The sequence below is a fragment of the Mercurialis annua genome, linkage group LG7, assembly GCF_937616625.2.
Source record: "Mercurialis annua linkage group LG7, ddMerAnnu1.2, whole genome shotgun sequence".
Lineage (NCBI taxonomy): Eukaryota > Viridiplantae > Streptophyta > Magnoliopsida > Malpighiales > Euphorbiaceae > Mercurialis > Mercurialis annua.
In genome coordinates, this window is record NC_065576.1 from 47,766,940 (window position 1) to 47,787,319 (window position 20,380).

At 31.3% G+C, this 20,380-nt stretch overlaps 2 protein-coding genes and 2 non-coding genes across 4 annotated transcripts; all 4 read left to right on the forward strand.

The window, feature by feature from the left end:
* The first annotated feature begins 520 nt into the window (after positions 1-520).
* On the forward strand, positions 521-9,215 carry LOC126656209 (uncharacterized). The gene is made up of 21 exons (XM_050350725.2): positions 521-891; positions 966-1,051; positions 1,132-1,233; positions 1,495-1,601; positions 1,694-1,794; positions 2,093-2,180; positions 2,558-2,646; positions 3,029-3,168; positions 3,272-3,437; positions 3,567-3,702; positions 3,837-3,933; positions 4,190-4,319; positions 5,160-5,219; positions 5,327-5,445; positions 5,809-5,933; positions 6,302-6,526; positions 6,669-6,829; positions 7,333-7,496; positions 7,858-7,940; positions 8,019-8,104; positions 8,895-9,215. Exons 1-21 carry the CDS (start codon positions 685-687, stop codon positions 9,036-9,038), a joined length of 2,616 nt encoding a protein of 871 aa, XP_050206682.1. The 5' UTR covers positions 521-684; the 3' UTR covers positions 9,039-9,215.
* Positions 9,216-12,246: 3,031 nt separating this feature from the next.
* LOC126656367 (60S ribosomal protein L17-2) lies at positions 12,247-15,003 on the forward strand. Its single transcript, XM_050350921.2, has 7 exons — positions 12,247-12,369; positions 12,471-12,507; positions 12,606-12,646; positions 13,815-14,045; positions 14,151-14,253; positions 14,340-14,407; positions 14,783-15,003. The coding sequence occupies exons 1-7, from the start codon at positions 12,367-12,369 to the stop codon at positions 14,849-14,851; spliced, it is 552 nt and encodes a 183-aa protein (XP_050206878.1). The 5' UTR covers positions 12,247-12,366; the 3' UTR covers positions 14,852-15,003.
* Positions 12,746-12,892, forward strand: LOC126658981 (small nucleolar RNA snoR74). Its single transcript, XR_007634544.1, has one exon. It is a non-coding gene; the product is annotated as a small nucleolar RNA snoR74 (small nucleolar RNA).
* LOC126658982 (small nucleolar RNA snoR74) lies at positions 13,355-13,501 on the forward strand. The gene has a single exon (XR_007634545.1). It is a non-coding gene; the product is annotated as a small nucleolar RNA snoR74 (small nucleolar RNA).
* Positions 15,004-20,380: the final 5,377 nt, after the last annotated feature.

The following is a 20,380-nucleotide window of genomic DNA, read 5'->3' on the forward strand; positions in this document are numbered from 1 at the left end:
TACTTACCTATTTTTGATTTTTAGGTTCTTTTTAGCTTTTTTCAGTTCCTGTATTTAGAATTTTTTTTTCTCCAATCCCTATACTTACAGTTTTTTTTTCCTTCAGTCACACAAAAGGACTGAAAAAAACTTAAAAAGGACCTGAAAATAAAAAAAATAGGTAAACAGAGAGACCAAATAATACAAAAATAAAATATAAGGACCTACGGAGAAAAATGTAAAATATAAGGACCTGTAAATGAGTTTGTCATTAATTAATTAATAATTGAGTCAATAAACAAAAGAAAATACTAAAATAAGATAAATTCAAATTATAAAGGAATTAATAAAAACTTATAATATAATATTTTTCCCCCAAAATATAGTAAAATTTTATAATTATAACTATAGATAGTTTATAATTAGATAATAGTTTGAATGTGTATCTAAAAGCCCAAGGTAGGTCTAATCATGCATAAAAGTCCAACGTAATTATCCACTCTTCTAGTTCTAGAAATAACAGTCAATAGACTCACAAAATTTCAAAGCCCACGCACGCATCAAATTAGTAGTCAAACCAGTGCAGCTCACTGAACTTCTACACTCTCCGTGTGGTAGTTTCTTCACAAAATTCAGCATCATCATCATTCTTCAATTCAATTTCTGCATTCTATTTCTTCAACAATAATAAAATATTAACTGAAAATGGCGTTTAAGCTCACCTCCGGCGATATTTCCGGATTCAAATTGCTCACATGTTTAGCGTTGATGTACGGTGTAATGTCGGCGATTGTTTACTGTACTATTCACATGAAATTTATCAAACCGCTCGGTATTGACGCTTCTGTCGATCGATTCTCCGAGGCTAGAGCTGTCGAACACGTTCGTGTTTTAGCAGAAGACGGTCGCCAGGTGCTCGATCTTTAATTCTTTATTTTTTTGTTGTTTTTCTGTGATTTTATTATTTTTTTAATGGTCGATTGTAGGAAGGGCGACAAGGATTAAAAGACGCTGCTGTTTATATTAAAACACAGTTGGAATTGATTAAGGATAGAGCTGGATCGGAATTCAGGTGTGTTTGATAATCGATTTTGATTTATTAATTTAATTAAGTTTAATTTATAATTTAATTATTTGTTTTTTTTGTTGCAGAATTGAGATTGAAGAGCAGGCTGTTCATGGTTCATTTAATATGATATTTTTAGGATACAGTATATCTTTGGCGTATAGAAATCATACTAATATAGTTATGAGGTACGTAAGCATTTCTAAATTTGTTAGTATTTCTTCTGATTTAAATGCTGCTGTTTGCAATTATGATTATTGTTGAGCATGTGGTATGCGTAAATCGGGACCACTTTTCGTTTTTAGCTTGTGGGATGGATTAAAGTACATGAATTTTTATTTGAAAATGGAAATTTAAGGAAGATAGTGACTAGGTCATACTCATAGTTGTGACTTTTTCAAGATATTTTGAATTTGACTTTGTTTAAGAGAAATTCTATTTATTGGCAGGATATCATCTGTAGATTCAAAAGATACTGATCCATCGGTTTTAATTAATGGACATTTTGATAGTCCACTTGGTTCACCGGGAGCTGGTGATTGTGCTTCATGTGTTGGTGAGAGCTTTAAATGTCTTAATTTACTTGATGAATGATGATGTGGCTTTGTTGCTTTTTTTAGTTGATCATTTATGTCTTTTGTTCTGCAGCCTCATTGCTGGAACTAGCAAGAGTTACCGTAGACTCCGGTTGGGTCCCCCCTCGGCCCCTCATTTTTCTCTTTAATGGTGCAGAAGAATTATTTATGTTGGTATGAAATCATAGCATTATTTGAATTCAAAACTGTTCAGTTATTTGTATTTGAATCTTCTACAAGATTTCAATTTTTTTTTTTTTGACAACAAATTGACAGAATAACCACTTGTGTACTATGAACTTTTCTTTTCTTTCCTTTTCATGATTGATCGTATACTGATCATTTAGAACAATTTACTTGCATGATTATCAAATTCGTGCTACTCACAATCTTTTGATTTTTTTTTTTCTTCTTTTTATGCTCTTTTGAACTTGCCCTTTGTTTAAGCTTGTTATTTGCAATGACGTGTCAGGGTGCACATGGCTTCATGAAGACATATAAATGGCGTGATTCAATAGGAGCTGCCATCAATGTAGAAGCATCTGGGACTGGAGGTCCTGGTATGGAATCATTTAACCCTTGAGTTTTCTCTTTGATGTTTTTAAAATTTTCTGTAAATAGTAACCCCATAATTTGAGAATATAGAACTGTATTTTGGGGCAGAAGTAGGTAGTATTATTCTATGCCAGTGATCTACAGATCTTACAACATTCTTGGGATTGGAAAAAAACTGTACTGCAAAATATTACATAGAATGTGATCTATCCTAAATTCCTAATGGTGTGACAATTTTTTTTTGCGAGGTCGATGAAACTAAAAGTGCTAGGAAGAGTAGTGGTTTTTTCTTTTTGTAATGGATGTTGTTTCATATTTTAAATTGCTTGTTGATTTAAATTGCACTTTATGCTGGTTCAGCTCTCTCTTTTTTTTTTTACAGATTTGGTATGCCAATCTGGGCCCAGTGCTTGGCCCTCTCTAGTTTATGCTCAATCTTCAATTTATCCAATGGCACATAGTGCTGCTCAGGTTGTTATTTTATATTCATTCTTTCCTGTAAGTGTATGTGTGTGTATGATATTCAATTTGAAATCAATATGGTGAGTGCTTATTTATAGGGTTATAATGAGAGAGGGGGGGAGTTTAGTTGACCCCTTCAATGTCATGACAAAACAGATTTTTTCGTCTTTATTGAATGGACATTCTCCATGGATTTTTGTTATCTGCCGACCTGTTATTCTGACTAGTATGGCCATTCTATCATACTTTATGCCTTTGCGCTTATGTTTGTTTGGCCCTTCTTGCCTTGCCCCGCTCGTTCTCCCAAGTTCCACCATACAGTTGTTTATGTTCCGGCATTTCAACTTTTATCAAGAAATAGCATTTTGATCAATGATTTTTCTATGTGTAGGATGTTTTCCCCGTTATTCCTGGAGACACGGATTACAGAATGTTTGCCCAAGATTTTGGGAACATTCCTGGCCTGGATATTATCTTTCTTCTTCGTGGTTATTACTACCATACCTCTTATGATACATTGGACAAATTATTGTATGCATTACATCTGCTATTTGGTATAGATATTCTTCAGTGGATTTTTCATATAGTTTCATTCTTCACCACCTTTCTGATGCATCAAATGTTCAAAAACTAGACCTGGAAGCATGCAAGCACGTGGAGACAATCTACTAAGTATACTTAAAGCCTTTACAAATTCTTCTAAACTGCAAACTGCACAGGAAAGAGAAACTCTTGGAGCTGCTTCCATTGACTACAAGGATGAACGGGCTATTTTCTTTGATTACTTACAATGGTTCATGGTATGCTGAAATATTCAATTACCTGCTCTTGTTATGATTACTTGTTCTGTCACTAAAATTTATCACAATACTGTTATAAGTGTAGCATACTGATAAAATTCTTGTTTTTCAATAATTAAAATATCTCAGATATTCTATTCAAGAAGGGTAGCTTTGGTACTTCATAGCATTCCTGTAGCAATCTTTCTTGTTATGCCATTCTTTTTGCGTTTTCTGGATTCAGGATTAAATTCTGCACTTGCCACCTTCTATGATTTTGTGAAAGGTGGAGTCTCTACTGTTTCATTTCTCATACTTTTCATTCTTGAAACACCTCTTTTTCAACAGATGCGCCTTCTCCCATGACCTCATATCATATATGTTGAATATTTTGATGACATTCTACGATTTTTTGTCCAGGAATACTGTTACATGCTGCTGGGATTCTGCTGGCAATTGCTTTGCCAGTTATATTTTCAGTTGTGAGATTGTTCTTCTCCAGTCATTCAATGAACTGGTGGGCTTATTCTCTGGTTGCTCTGCTGTATTATCCATAGGATTTTTTTTTTTCATATAATTTCAATGAGAGTGGGATCTTGTGAAATACAAATTATTGAATGATGATTCAGTAAAGAAATTCTATAAGTAATTGGTGACCTTGTACTGTTAAATTTCTGCCAATATTAACAGATCTATTGCTGAATTTCAACCTAATAAAGAGTATAAAGAAAAAGTTCATAAGGTTAATAGTGACATACTATATTCAAATGCAGGTTTGCTAATCCATATTTGGCTTTCGTGATGTTCATTCCCTGCTCACTTATTGGCTTGTTAGTTCCAAACACTCTTTGTATTTGCTTTCCTCTCTCCCAAGATGTTTCACTTCTCAAAAAATCAAAGGAGGTATGGTTTTAAGTATGTTTTTATCTTCTTAGTAACTGCCAACAAAGGCAAATTATGTTCTTTTAGTGTCATTAGTATGCTCATTATCCATAGCTCGTAGAAGCTTACTTTATTGTACTTGATATCAAATACTAGTCGCATAGCACATTTTTTTTTTTGGGGGGGGGATACAGTAGCACATCGGTTAAATGGCTGTGCAGGTTACGTTTACTTCACTGATTTTTCAATGTGTTAGAACGTAGAAGAAAGTATAAAATCAGCGCTTTCCAAGCAAATTCTATAATAGTATAAGAAGTCAAGATAAACCCAGCATTTTGGAATGTAATTCAACCATAGATTTGAATTTCCAGAGAATTTCTTGTTTTGTAGATGAAGTAATGTGTCCTCTATTTTCTGATAGGAGTAATCCTTCCGGAGTATATTTTTCAGTAGCAAACCATTGGCCAGTATGTATTCACTTTCACTTATTATACTGTTAGATGTGAATAGTACTAGATTAGGCCTCACAGGAACAGAAAAATTAGTGACTATTCACTATTGGAGTGGGACTAGGATGAGTGCATAACATGTTTTTTTTTTCTAAAAAATAAAGATATGGATGAAAATTGTTTCCTCACTTCCCCAAATGTTATTTGCAAGATACATTTTCTAAAGAGTATCCAGACCACTATGAAGATTCATTGATCTCTAGGACCCTAGTTAGTTGGTCAGAAGCACGTGATAAATGCTATTTCAAAAAGATGGTGTTTAGATGATTTTGTGTGCTAATCTTATAAGCTTGGCTGTACCATTGTCATTCCTAGAATATAGCAGATTATTGATGTAGCTTGGATATTGCAGGCATTATCTGATGAGGCTTGGTTTTGGGGAGCATTTGGATTTTATGCATGCTCAACTTTGGTACGTGCTCTAGTTAATTGTCAGAATTACTGCTTTTATGATAAAAAAAATTTATCTTTGCATTTGTATGTTTCATTAATTTCTCATGGCTAACTTTAGTAAAGTAGGCTTATCTTGTAGCTGGGCTAAATGGAGGATTCCTGACCTTTTTGGTGTCGGCTTCTATGCTTCCTGCATGGATCTGCTTTAACCTTTGTGTGAAATCTTATGGTCGTCTATCATTCAGGTCTGACTTCAAATGGTTTCGTTATCAATTCTTTTCCTGTGAGGATGTTGTTTTTTCTTATTATTTTCACTTTTCACCTGATTCTTTCTACTGTATTCTTTATTATCTTATAGCTGGTTGTGTGATTCATATGTCAAACTTCTAAAATTTTATTAATGAGAGATCATCTTGTGTGCTGTCCTTGTAAGAATTAGCAGAAAAATGCTTTAAAATTTCGTTAAATGGTGATTGATATCTGTTTATAAAATATCGTGGGCTTCATCTCTTCAGTTCTACACACATTGTTTCCACCTTCACCTATCTCTCCCCTTTTCTAATTGAAAAATAAATTAATGTTGCATTGTACTGATACTTTGCTTTCAGGTCTGCAATTATCTACATTATACCTATGATTCCATGTCTCTTGTATTCGGCGTATTTTGGTGGATTTCTTGCCCAGTTTTTGATTGAGAAGATGGGTATGATGGGTTCTGTTCCTCCACCATATGGTTAGTTTTCCTAAACATTTAGTTGCAATGATGAGATATTTCTAATTAGCCCATCCAGCATCAATTATGCATGGCCATTTTTCTCAAAGTTGAGTTATCCTTAGACGTGTTGTGAGAGAATCCATGTGTAAAAGATAATTATAAAACTTCTGCTCTGATAGTGATTGCAAATTAAATTTTGTCACCCGAAAATTATTGTTTCTTACTAAATATTTAAGTGGTGAAATCTTTGTCTCCAGTAAATAAAAATTGACCAAAACTGTTGTTTTCTTATTTTTTTTCTTGATAGGAGTTCAATCTTATTCTTTAAACTTTATAGCCCATTAAATCATTTCTTTGAATTACAATCATTAGTTCTTTGCTTGCAGGATATTATGTTACTGACATGATAGTGGCAGCAATAATCGGGGCTGTAACCGGTTGGTGCGTGGGCCCTCTAGTACCGATTTGCAGCCATTGGTTGGCCAGGTCCTCTATCATGCAGTTCTTGCTGCATATTAGCGTGCTTGCATTAGCGCTCTCATCACAGTTTTTTCCTTACAGCAACACTGCGCCTAAGAGGACTCTTTTACAGCATACATTTGTTACTGCAGGTATGAAGGAAAGACACAATGTGCTGTTTGCCACTGATTTTGTTATACTTGAAAACTTTTTGGTGCTATCGTGGTATTAGCATTTTACCTTGTCTGAATTTTCTACTAATGTCCTTAAACTTTTATTCCTGTGGATGTACAGATGCAAACAAGGTCTTGGACTGCAGTTATGATTTCTCTGTTGTGGATTCCAATTCTTTACTTTTTCTTTTTAAATATGCACCTGATGTAGCAGAGGATTTGCATATTAGTTCAAATTTTTCTTCTGAAACTGCAACATTATCTCACCCAGGGACTTGGCTGGTATGTCATTCTAACTTTACTATTACAGTTTAAGGCAAAATAAGTGCAACTTAGATTTTTATTACCAGTGGCATGAGATTCTTAGTTGCTTTCCCACAAATTTTGGTTACTCATAATAGCTTTTGAATCTCGAGATATGCATTAGTCCTCGGCCTGTCTCTTTTTCCACACACGGAAATGTAACGTTCTTGCTTCTGTTTCTATATGTTCTCGTCTATCTTTTACTTCATTATTATTGAAATTCACGTGCTGTATATATGTCTCTATATTAGTCGTTCCTACGCCTTACAACGAAGTATTTGTCACTAGAAATGATTACCGAGAAACAAATAAATAAAGAAATACGTGTATCAGGAAGCAGTATTATTTTATCACACTCACCAAAAATTCATTACAACTTACATCTCATTTGATATTTTTGTTCAATATTGATGTTTATATTATGATTATCATGTACTGAATAACATTCTTATCTATAAAATGTTTCTCAATTTTTTTGCTAGGCACTGTTTCCAGTATCTCTTTTGCTATCAAATAGGTTGAAGTTCCCCGCAAGGAGCAATGATATTTTGACGCATTATAGATCTTTTCCCTACTTGTCTAATTACAAACCTCATACTATCTCAAACGATGGATCTCGGAGAATTTACTTGGAACTTTCCTTAGGGTGAGTAGGTTGGGATGATCCGTATGGGGATTTCATTTTTGTTTTACTTCAAATTCGCAACACCCTTGCCAGTTTTATAAATCTCTAATCTGGTTAGTATCAGGTTGCACTTTGCACAGATGGCAATATTTCAATATTGGCGTCTTGTGAGAATTCATCGAATGATGTTTTTAATAAAATTCCACCAAATTTCTTCATGTGAGGATTTACTGAATGATGTATTGTTAACCAATACATTGCCTCATACACAGCTTCCATATTGTATAACACAATACACGATCGTTTTTTTAACCCCTTTTCTTTTTCTTTATTTAGTGTGCATTCTGTTTTTCTCTAAGCTTTATGCATATTATCCTTTCAGAGACTTAGAAGAGGTTTGGGTTGCTGTCCTTAACATTACTGGCCCCTTGTCGAGTTGGTCGCTTGCAGACAATAAACTTCCAGGTTTAGATCTTTGTCTGCTGTAGTTTGATTGCAACTGTATTTCTTAATGCATATTTAATGTTGTTGAACTTGTTTCAGCTCCTGAAGTGGTTGATGGTGGTCCACCATCATATATCTGTAGACTTAGCGGACCCAGTGATGCTAACTGGACATTCTGGTTAGAGGTAACCCTCTGTCCCTTGTAGAAATATATGCCTTCAAGTTGGAGCGTGCAAAAATCGTATCAAATCGAATAACTGAACCAAACCGACAAATTCAGTTCAGTTCAGTGTGACATTATTTAAAAAAAGGTTATTTGCACCTTTCACATTCTTAGCGATTGAAACACGACATTTGAAAGTTGGCACCCCACAGCTTCACCTTTTGGGGGCTTTCATTTTTTAGTATTTTACATTCCAACGCTGTTACCCGATGTAGTTTCATTCATTAAAAACTGCCAAAAGCGGCATCGTTTAGTGAAGAAAAAATGTTTTTGGGCCATAAATGCCGAAAAAATGAAAAATGAGGTTGTGGGTCGCCAACTTTTAGATGGTGTGCTTAGAGAGGTTGGGATTTTATTTACAAAATATCCCTAAAAAATTAGTTTTATGATTAGGTTTGGTTTTGAAAGTAAAATAATTTCAATTGACTTTTGATACAATCAAACCAAAAATGTCAACACGAACCAAAAAAAATTAGCAAGCCGGCTAGTTCGGTTCGAACCAAATGCACACTCTTAAGCTCAAGTTTTACTACCCAATTGCTGTTCTTGCATAACCTTCTACCATATGTCTTACTTTGATCTGCGTAAACTACATAATCATATGCCTGTTCGCTCTTAAAAAGCACTCGGGTCATCGATTTGCTCTTTAACCTTATATTAGTGACTCGTGAATTTGCTTGATCAACAGCGATAAAATTTCAGACTATTTCATTGTTATATAATCACTCATTCAACTGTTATGGGCTGTACAGGCAAGCAATTCTAACAATATAAGGGTGGAAGTTGCTGTGCTAGACCAAGTTTTGTCGGATGGAACTAAAAATTTGAAGGGACATTTCCCTGACTGGGTTGATGTCACTGCATATTCTAGTTTTTTGTCCAGTTATAGCTTTTAATCTTTATTATATCTATTAAAACATTCACTGCTGTGACAATGATTTAAATTCTAAGATAATCAATAAAGGGCGGCTTTATTTCCGGAGCAAAAAGAGCAAAAATTGTTGGGAACAGTGCTGGAAATAATTCAATATTGTATCATTATATATTTTATTAGTTTCATTTTATTAGTTTTAGTGGAATAATTATAAAGTTAGTACATAGGATTAAATGTCTAGCAGTAGCTGAGATTTTTAAGTTTCAATTTTATTATAAACATGTTGAAATGTTACCGTTCTAAAATGTTGAAAGGATATTCTTTTATTATAACAACTAGTTTGTTGTGCATGTGTGTTGTCCGTGGTTTATAATTTTTATATTTCTGATTTTATATTGAGATTGTTGAATGTGATTTTTTTAATTATATATGTATCGTGATTTATATTTGAAATTGTTGTATGGAATTTCTCTTTTATTTTAATTGTCATTTATATTTGAGATTGTTGCATGAGATTCATATTACTGGGTGAAGAATTTAATAACAAAAGCTTAGTTGGAAAGCTTCTAATAAACTTGCCTCGACAGATTAATTAATGCTCTTTATGCCGTGGAACAAAGAGATAGAAATCCGATAAAAAATTGAGAAACACATTAAAAGTTTTTATCCAGTCCAAAAAATGTTAATCTTGTCCCTAAACCCTAACAAAAAAATATTAATGCGTGATTAATAAAAAGATGATCATGAAGCGGAAAATTGTTAGCATAAATGAAAGCATCACTTCTTCTAGTGAAAAGAGTCTGAGCATATTCTAGAAAAAATTGCATAATGGACAATGAAGAACATGTTGATGCAGAAAACTAACTCGCTTTTTGAGTTTCGAGAAGCCAAATATTCCGATAAGTAACGAGTTTATGAGAAATGCATATTGTGTATTCAATGGAAATGCTTCAAAGATTTGTTAAACGTGTTGGAGATATGTGCTCCGAATTAAAAGAAATGTTAACATAATAATTTTATTTCTTAAACTTTTACGAGTTTAATTAAGAATTTTTTTGTCGATTGTTTTGGTTCTTTTTGAGTTTATTCTCTATGTTTTAGCTTTTTTTGCTTTGTCAATTTGCAATTGTTGTGGTAGCCAAAAGTCATGGTGGAAAATAAATTGGAATTTTTTTAGCAGTTTTTCGATTCATTAGAAATCCCGGTATTGTTTTTTTTTCTTTCTTAAAAGTAAGAAACTTCACTAATGAATTGATTAGCCAATGCATAAATTGTGATATTTGGATGGACATGGCTCATTCATCTAAGTACTATTTCTTCTTTCTAAAACCAAAAAAAAAACTTTATCTTTTTAAAGGGGAGAGAAAGTGAATTTTTTGGTTAATCGGAAAATCCTTTTTTTTCCGATGATAGTACTATTAATTGTAAATCTACTTTTCTTGGCTCCATAAGTCTTTTCTTAAGATGTTTGTTTGGATTTTATTTTGATTGAATAAACTTTTAAGATCTCTTCGCACCTCTTTTTGGATCGCTCAAAAGTCTTCAGTGTCCATTCAAGTTTTAGATCCATATTCGTATAGACTAAGGATTGAAAGATAAGCGGTTTCAAGATTGTAGTTTCAATTTGAACCATTTATGTATTTGGGTAACCTTTTAATGGTTGAAAAAAATCCTAATCGATAACTATATTAACACCTCTCATCATTATTTTAGAATATTTCTTTCAATTCGTTAAAAAATCATTCATCTATATAGTTGTCATTCTTATCAATGGAAGTTTTAGCCGTTGACCAAAAAAATAAAGAATTATATAAAATTATTAACTCTAAGAGAAGTTATAAATTGGGCTATCTCTAACCGCTAGCAAAAAGTGTTTCTGATGAAGAGTCGAGTATCCATATTGTTTTGCAATGCCGCTTCGCTTGGAATTTTTGGAACTCAATTCTGCATTTTTGCAACATTCAATGGGCTGCTCCGACCTCAATTCATCATTTTTTTGACTTTTGGGTTCTCTTTCAAGCAAGCGATATCGTTGTATCTGGCAATCTATATGGTTTTTCTGTATTTGGGAATTATATATGGAAAGCAAGAAACAGGAGGACGTTCAGACATGAAATTGTGGACATCAACTCTTTAGTGTACTCGTCGATTTGCAATGCAGTTATCTACTACAAGGATAACAATAGGGATTTTGATTATTCGGCTAATGATATTTTTAGAAACTTAAACTTTTTCTGTAATTTTTTGTAGTCTGTCTTTTTTCGAAAAGACGTTTGCCTTCCACTACTTTGTGGACGTGCTAATTCAATAATCATTTATCCAAAATAAAAAGTGTTACTGAAGGCGACACGCTCCGGGTATACAACATTATAAGTTTCTATTGCTACAATATTGCATTTTATCAGGATATTTGTGAAAGATATTTAGCATTCAAAAAACTCCATCTTTAACCTTGTTTTCCAATATATTCGAAGATCATAGAATTTGAAAGCTCATAGTTTGGTTCCTTTTTCTCTCAGATTTTGACCTTGCGTTAACGTTAAGGGTGTAAATGGGTCGAGTCGAGCCCGATTTAGGTCACACTCGAGTTCGAGCTCGAGTGTTTTATACAAGCACGAGCTCGAACACGCTTAATTTTTTAAGTTCAAGCTCGAGCTCGAAGAATATCCAAACTACTCGAGTTTGAGCTCAAACTCAACTCAAATTCAATATAAAATAAAAGTAATTATTAAACAATTATAATATTTGATGTATTTTAATTTTTTTGCTATAAAAGTATAATATTAACTAATGAAAATGATATACATTTAATTTTTAAGATATAAAAGCCAAAATAATAAAAAATATTATTTTATGTTATATACGAAACTCGTTTAGACTCGCGACCCAAACAAATCCTCTTAATTGATATTTGAGCTCGGCTCGAAAAATCGAGCCGATCTTCAATTTTTTTAATTCGATATCGAATAACTCATGAGTAGCACATCCCTAATGGACGTTTTGTATCTAATATAATCTATCTCTGTTAACAAAAAAAATAGTAATAAAAAGCGTATCTTCAGTTTATTGACAACAAGAAAAAAACAAATAACATTAATAATAATAATGTGGTTCTTATTCTCATTAGGGCTCTACACGAGAAACAGCTAAAGCCCAACAAGCCCTACCCACATTTTGCAACATTTTCACAAAGCCCAGCTCGTTTATGAAAGACGCATTGAAAGTACCCAACCAAGAATTAGGGTTTCTAAAACCTTTATAAGCCGAACACCTCACGCCTCCTCTTCTTCTCTCGTTAATACAAAGGGATACACAAGCTTCTAGTGAAGCTTAACCACCAATCAGCCGCCATGGTTCGTTCATTTCTCATACAATTTTTCATCTTCTTCATCACTTAATCCAACATTTTTACATTGTCTCACTAATTTTTCCCATTTAATTTGCGTTTTTTCAGGTGAAGTACTCGCGTGAGCCTGACAATCCGACTAAGTGTAAGCAGTTACCTTAAAAAACGTTTTCTAATGTATTTTTGACCTAATTTTGTTTATGTTAGCTGATTTTGTTTTGTTTTTGTTTTTAATTTTTGCAGCTTGCAAGGCTAGGGGGGCTGACCTAAGGGTTCACTTTAAGGTATTACTGAGATCTGATCTATAATTATGTTATTTGATTTGTAAGATATTTTGAGCTGTCTGTTTTTGTTAATTGATTTGTGAAAGTGTAACCTGATGATAAAAAGCAGGGGTCTGTTGTTGACTTATGTGAACTGGTCCCTCGTTAACGTCAGGGAAATTAGTAATTTCATTGTTATTGGGTGAACCTCTGTTTTTTTTCCTATGTGGATTAGTGGCTTAAGGTTCAGTAAATGATGGAACATTCTTTAGTAACTTGATTTGAATTCCTTGTTTTTATATTTGCTGTAAGATTGTTGTTTTGTATTAGATTGGTTTTCTAGGTTGCATCTTCATATGATTGTTCTGTATTACGGTTAGATTGTTTTGAAAATGGCTAGTTTTTTTGTTTATTGGTGTTAAAAATTATAGGAGAGTTTGTGCTGTACTGTGAATTAACTGAACCTAATAAGAAAGTTAGAACACTGGATTAATGTATTGTAATTGTAAACCCTGATGAAAAAAGTAGCGTCATGTTGTCTTAGTTAAACCGGGTTCTCATTAACTTCAGGGAAATGTTTTTTCATTGTTATTGGGTCTACCTATGTAGTTTCTACATGTTATATTAAGTGGTGCTGTCTTATGTAGTATGTCTTAGAATGTATGTTTTGCAGATGTAGTATGTCTTGGAATGTGTTTCGTTTTTGACTGGAATAGCATAACCTGATGTAAAAAAGCAGGGGTATGTTGTTGACTAATGTGAACTTGCCCCTCGTTAACGTCAGGGAAATTATTTATTTCATTGTTTTTGGGTGAGCCTCTGATTTTATTCCTTGGTGGTTTAGTAACTGAAGGTTCAGTAAATAATGACACATTAATGCCAAGTTCTGAACTTGCTTCTCCGTCCTTCACTAGGATTATGTTTTTAATCATTGTCTTCTGATCCTGAAGTAATATTGATGTTTGCTTTGATTTATTTTTGGGGTTCATTGACCTTATAAATTTGATACATTTTTAGGCATATATTTTGTGTTTGCATTCCACAAATTTTATTAGAAGCTCTGAGCCTCCATTCTATTGCTTTCAATGAATTTATCTATTTTGCCTGATAAAATGTAGTATCCTTGCTCCTATGTATATTTTTCTTTCTATTATATGATTAACATTATTTTATTCTGTATCTTCTGTAGAACACCCGAGAGACAGCGTTTTCATTGAAGAAGTTGCCTTTGGCAAAGGCTAAAAGGTACTTGGAAGATGTTATGGTACACAAGCAAGCTATACCTTTCAGACGTTTCTGCAGAGGTGTAGGACGTACTGCACAGGCTAAAAATAGGCATTCCAATGGTCAAGGAAGATGGCCTGTTAAATCTGCCAAGTTCATTCTTGATTTGTTAAAGAATGCTGAGAGTAATGCTGAGGTAAATTTATTTCACAATTTGATTCATAACTTGCATGTTATATTTCATTCTATGTACGCTATTCTTTATTTTGAAAGTTTAATTTCTTATTTTCTCCTTGTTCAGGTAAAGGGCTTGGATGTCGATTCCCTCTACATTTCTCACATTCAGGTGAATCAGGCACAGAGGCAGAGGCGTCGTACTTACCGTGCTCATGGAAGAATTAATCGTATGTTGTGATCTTGTTTTCGATGAGTTGTTTTACTAGAATATCTGTTTCTGTATTGATTAACATGAAACTGTTTTCTTTTTCAGCTTACATGTCCAGCCCTTGCCACATTGAGTTGGTTTTGTCTGAGAAAGAAGAAGCAGTGAAGAAGGAGGTGAGTCTTGTTTTACCTGGTTAATTATTTCAAGCGTTGTAGTGTGCAACGACCTATAAGTTTAACTGAGAAAATTCATTCTTGTTCAGCTTAATAAGATACATGAGTTTTTGTTTTCCAGTTTTGATTGATTTGGTCTTTTGAAATTAACAATTTCATGCAGCTTTATTTCAAACTTTACCAATCCAAATCCAGAAAACTAATAAAACTGATTATTTAGGATATGATTGCAAACCAACTTCTTATGTTTGTGGTGGTTTGACAAAGTTATATTTGTTATTTAGTTTTTGTTGTTTAAGCTGTATGCATTCTGTATTCGAGAGCATATGTTATGTAGTCATTTGTCCTTATATTACTGCTCTTTTTTTATTGCAGCCCGAGACACAGCTCACAACTAGCAAATCAAAGAAGTCTCAAGCTCTTCGATCTGGTGCTTCTTCATAAGTGGCTATACCAGTAGATGGAGCACTTTAGCTTTCTGTTTTTGTTATTCTCAAAGAATTTTGTTGCCTACTTAGATGAATTGAACAGATTGTTTGTTTATTGTGACCTATGTTTCCTTAAATTTTCTATGAGATTTCTGTTGAAGGATTTAAGTTAGAGCCTATTTCATTTGCAAATTCTAAATGATTTTTGTTTTCTGCTAAATAGACTTCAAATTTATTTATAGAATACAATTATTGAAGGAGGTTAGTATATCTCAAATTTATGTTAATGATATATTAGGGAAGGAGGTTCAATAGTATTGAATATTAAGCCATTGAATTGATAGGATGGCTGATAAATTTTTAAAAATGACTTGAAAGGGATTAAAATATGTTTTCTCAATTTTATTTGAAAAGTTCATTTCAGTTGCTAATACAGTATGTTTTCACATATTGGTATGCAGTTAGTTAGGATAAAACCTAATCATTTTTTAAACAATTTATTTTAAAAGTTGATTAATTAAGAAGTAATTTAGTTACTAGTTTGTTAAATATAATTATAGTTTTAAAAGATTTTAATTGTTGAATTTAGTTCAGTTTATATTTGAGTTACGGGTCAAAATCTTAAGAATTAAGAGAGATTTAGGAATTTACCTAAAATATAAAAATAATAGGACTTTATACCTCAATAAGGAAAAGTTAATACAAATACCTCACTATTTTAACTTTTTTGTGATTTTACTCTTCTTATTTAATTATTTATGATTTTACTCTGATACATATCACACATTGCACATGTTCTCTCTCTCTCTTTCTCTCTCGTGTGACATGACGTACCTTACTTATGCCCATTACAAATTATTCACAGGTTTAAGCTTCTTTTTGTTTATTTCTTTTTTGTTCTTCATTTTTATTTTTTTTATTTTTTCTTCATTGATTAAATTAATAAAATTGCAAATTACACATTATTAAATAAATTAAACATTTTCTTTTTATTTATTTCAGTATCAAATATTTTCTAATTTTAAAATATATGCTAATATTTAAATATTTTATTATATTAATAGCATATTCAAAAACTATATGAACTAAATAAAAAATCACAGTATCACATTATCATATGATTATCACAGCTTCACCTTAGCATGTAATTATCAGTTTGTGATATTGCATTGTCATCTTATTATTATGTCATTATCAAAATCGTATATAACTGATTATTATATGATAATGTGATGATACTGCTGCATAATGTAAGACAAAATCACATTATCACCTTATCATATAATCATTGTATCACGTTATCATATGATTATCACAGCTTCATCTTAGCATGTAATTATCATATTGCATTGGCATCTTATTATCATGTCATTATCAGTACAATATGTAGAAGATTATTATATGATAATGTGATGATACTGCTGGATAATATTAGACAAAATCACAGTATCATATTATCATATGATTATCAAAGAATTACATTATCATATGATTATCACAGTTTCACCTCATCATATAATTATCAATGTATCATATTGCATTGTCATCTTATTATCATGCCATTATTAGTATCGTATGTAGCAGATTATTATCATCTCGTAATCATAATTTTTCGTAATTGTTTTCATGCAGGTATCTATATTAACATACTATTATCATTTTATAATCAATAAGAACCTTATCATACTATTATCTTCACATTATCATCTCGTTATCATAATTGTTATGTATTTTTTTCTCATCATATTATCATACTATTATCATAATTGTATTATTCAATTATCATCTGGTTATCACTGATATCATGAATTTTTTTGTAATTACATTTTTACGTACGTTATCATCCAATTATCATAACATTATCATACTTCATTATCATCTAGTTATCATACTGCAGTGTTATTATAATAATGTTATGATAACGACATGATTATATAGTGATAGCCATATGATAATCAGACTTTTTTATAAAAAAAATTATTTTTCTCTTCAGTTTTATGATAATGATATGATAATGCGGTGATAATTATATGATAATCAGATGCTGCTTTTTTTGTGCAGAAATTTATCTTTTTCATCATAACATCGTTTCTTATGCAAATATTTAGATCTAAAGTTGATAAAATTCAAGAGTAATTTATGTAGATCTGAAAAATTAAAATAAATGGTATTTATTGCCACAAATTAAGGAAATAATCGCTAAAATCAAATATGAAAGGACGGGGAAACGATGGCGGGGCGATGGAGGAGTGATAGAGGAACGACGAAAAAAATTAGAGAAGAAAAGAAGAAAAAAAATTAAAAAAGAAGAAAAAAATGGCGAAGAAGAAAGAACCAGAGAAGAAGAAAGATAGGAGAAAGAGAGAAGAAACAAAGAAAGAGAGAAAAAAAAAAAAATGACAGTTGTCAATTATAATGAAATAAGTATGATTAGAGTAAAATAATAATTAGGAGTATATATAATTATAATATAAATATGTTTTAGAGTAAAAAAATAAATATATTAAAAGGGTGAGGTATTTTCTCTATCTTTTCCTTCATGAGGTAGGAAATCATATTATTTTTAAAATAAGAGTATTTTTCCTAATTTTCTCAAGAATTAATTACCTGTAACTTTTAAATTTAGCTGAGTATATATTAGAGTTACGTGTCATTTATGATTAATTACCAGTAATTCGATTAGTTTAGGTTTGAACTCTACTATTGTGGAAAAAAAAAACTCTACTATTTTGTCTCTCATTATTTAAAGTTGAAACATTGGATTAAGATTCACTCATGTTCATTTGAACATGAGAGGTCATGTTCATTAAATCTACACCATTCATTATAAAATGAATGGTGTAGATCAAAAAAGTCCAAATTTAGTTAAATTAATCTACACCATCCATTTTATAATGAATGGTGTAGATTAGTAAACATGACCTATCATGTTCAAATGAACATGAGGAAATCCCAATTTTAAAACATTAGAGATTTTTATTTTTTCTTAAAAAAATATATAATTAAGGAAGAGAATCAATAAATTTGTATAATAGCAAGTGGGATACACCAATTGACTTCTGATGTACATACTTGTACAATTAAGACCTTATAATAATGTCAACTAGTTGATTCTAAAAACCGACGCGTTTGACGCACTGATACGTCTAATGAAAGTTTTCAACTATGTTTTTAAAGTATTATTTTACTTTTAAATGAATTAAATGCGTTATGATATGCTTGTTTTTTTAGCTGAAAAATCTGCCAATTATTTAATTATCTACTTTTTTATTGTTAAGGAGACTTTTTAATATGAAAATTCAATCTAAAAGTTGAGTTTCAATGTGCTTTTAGCTTGCTATGTGGTTTTTTGATTACTTAATTATCTATTTGAAGCAAAGGGACATAGATTTTTATGTTTTATTAAACGGAGTTCTGTTCTATAATGTGGACTTTAATTGTTGGTTACTATAATTATGAGGCTGGGAAGAATATCTGCTGAAGGCCTGAAAGCTCTAAGCAATTATGCAAGTTGCAAACTGTTATGAAATCAGCTTTTGATCAATAAATTATGAAGAGAAAGGCCGAATCACTGTTATCATAATCGTACGATTCCCGATTCGAATCGCACGATTTGAATCGATTCACCTCTAGATCGATTCGAATCCTTGAGTGAATTGTGAACTAACCTTAATCGTTCTCAAATCTATCGATTCTGTAGTGAATCGGTGAATCACACGATTCACAACGATTCATAAAAAAATCATTTTTTTTTTAAAAGAAACAAGTTTAGAAAGAATTTTATGGACTTATCACTTACCTTGTTAAAATCTAATAATCCGTTCAAATCTTCAGAATTCAAAGATTGTAGTTTATTGTGACCTATGTTTCCTTAAATTTTCTATGAGATTTCTGTTGAAGGATTTAATTTATAGCCTATTTCATTTGCAAATTCTAAATGATTGTTGTTTTCTGCTAAGTAGACTTCATATTTATTTATAGAAGAATACAAATATTGAAGGAGGTTCCAGTAGTATTGGATGTTAAGCCATTAAATCGATAGGATTGCTGAGAAATTTATATAAATGACTTGAAAGGGATTAAATGTGTTTTCTCAATTTTATTTGAGAAGTACATTTCAGTTGCTAACACGATAAGTTTTGCTTACGGTAAGTCTCACATATTATATGGTATGCAAGTATTCAGGATGAAACCTGATTATTTTTTAAACAATTTATTTTAAAAGTTGTTTCATAAAGAAGTAATTTAGTTACTAGTTTGTTTAATATAATTATAGTTTTAAAAGATTTTATTGTTGAATTTAGACTATTTAGTTCAGTATATATTCGAGTTACGGGTCAAAATCTTAAGAATTAATTACCAGTAACTTTTAAATTTAGCTGAGTATATATTTACGGGCCATTCAGGATTAATTACCAGTAACTGATCGATTAGTTTAGGTTTGAACTACTATTTTTCCTCATTATTAAAAGATAAAACATTAGAGATTTTTTATTTTTCTTAAAAAAATATAGAATTAAGGAAGAGAAACAGTAAATTTTTACAATTCACAGGGGGGCAGTAATAGTTTAGATTTAAACTAATGAGAATAATAGTTATTAACTTAATTCTTAACACTATCAAGTATCAACGGGCAATCTCCTAATAATCAATAGACAATATTCTGGCAATGTATAAACAATTAGAAAGTTTTCAAGTATATTGTTTAGAAACTATTCAAATGCAGTAGATTTTTATATAAAGTTAAATGTGAATCATGAATACATTTTCATAGCAAAATGACTGTACATCTCTATATCTTGTTTTTTTTTTTATTCATATTAGACACTTAAATCTAGCATGAGTTTTAGTACTCATGTACTGGATGTCTGATTTCATATTTCCTGGATAATAGAGATCATACACTCGATAGGGAAAATTATTTATGCAATTGTTGCGCTATGTTATTCTTGCAAGAAACCAATTGCGCGTTACCCATGTGGAATTTTTAATGATTAAAAAAATAAGTAATAATTAAAAATTTGCTATCACAAATGCTTATTGGCTTGTTGTAAATATGACATGGCGAACGGTTGCATGTGATAAGCACTTGATATATAAACATCATACAATTTTAAAATGTTCAAATATTCATTACTTTTAGAAGAGTTAGGGAGTTAGTCTTTAATCGATATCTACCGTTAGATGAGTTAAACAATAAGCATTTAAATACTATCAAGAAGTGACTTGATTGATGTTTTATAAAAATTATAAATTTTTTGATTTTGAATTTTCACACTGCTATATTCATCTAGTTAAATTAAATTTACAATAAATGTACAAAATTGAGCTAAATTTATTCATATGGTCTAGCCTATTGATCCTCTAATATAGAAGTTGTAGAAATAGTAATTACTTTAATTAATTAAAAGCAATTTTCAGATGAATAAAAATTAAAACTATAAAGATCTATTGAATAAAAAATTTAATTCATTAATCCAAATCTACTTTATTATTTTCCAACACGGTAACGGTAATGAAAACACGCATAGTGATTCCGTTCAAA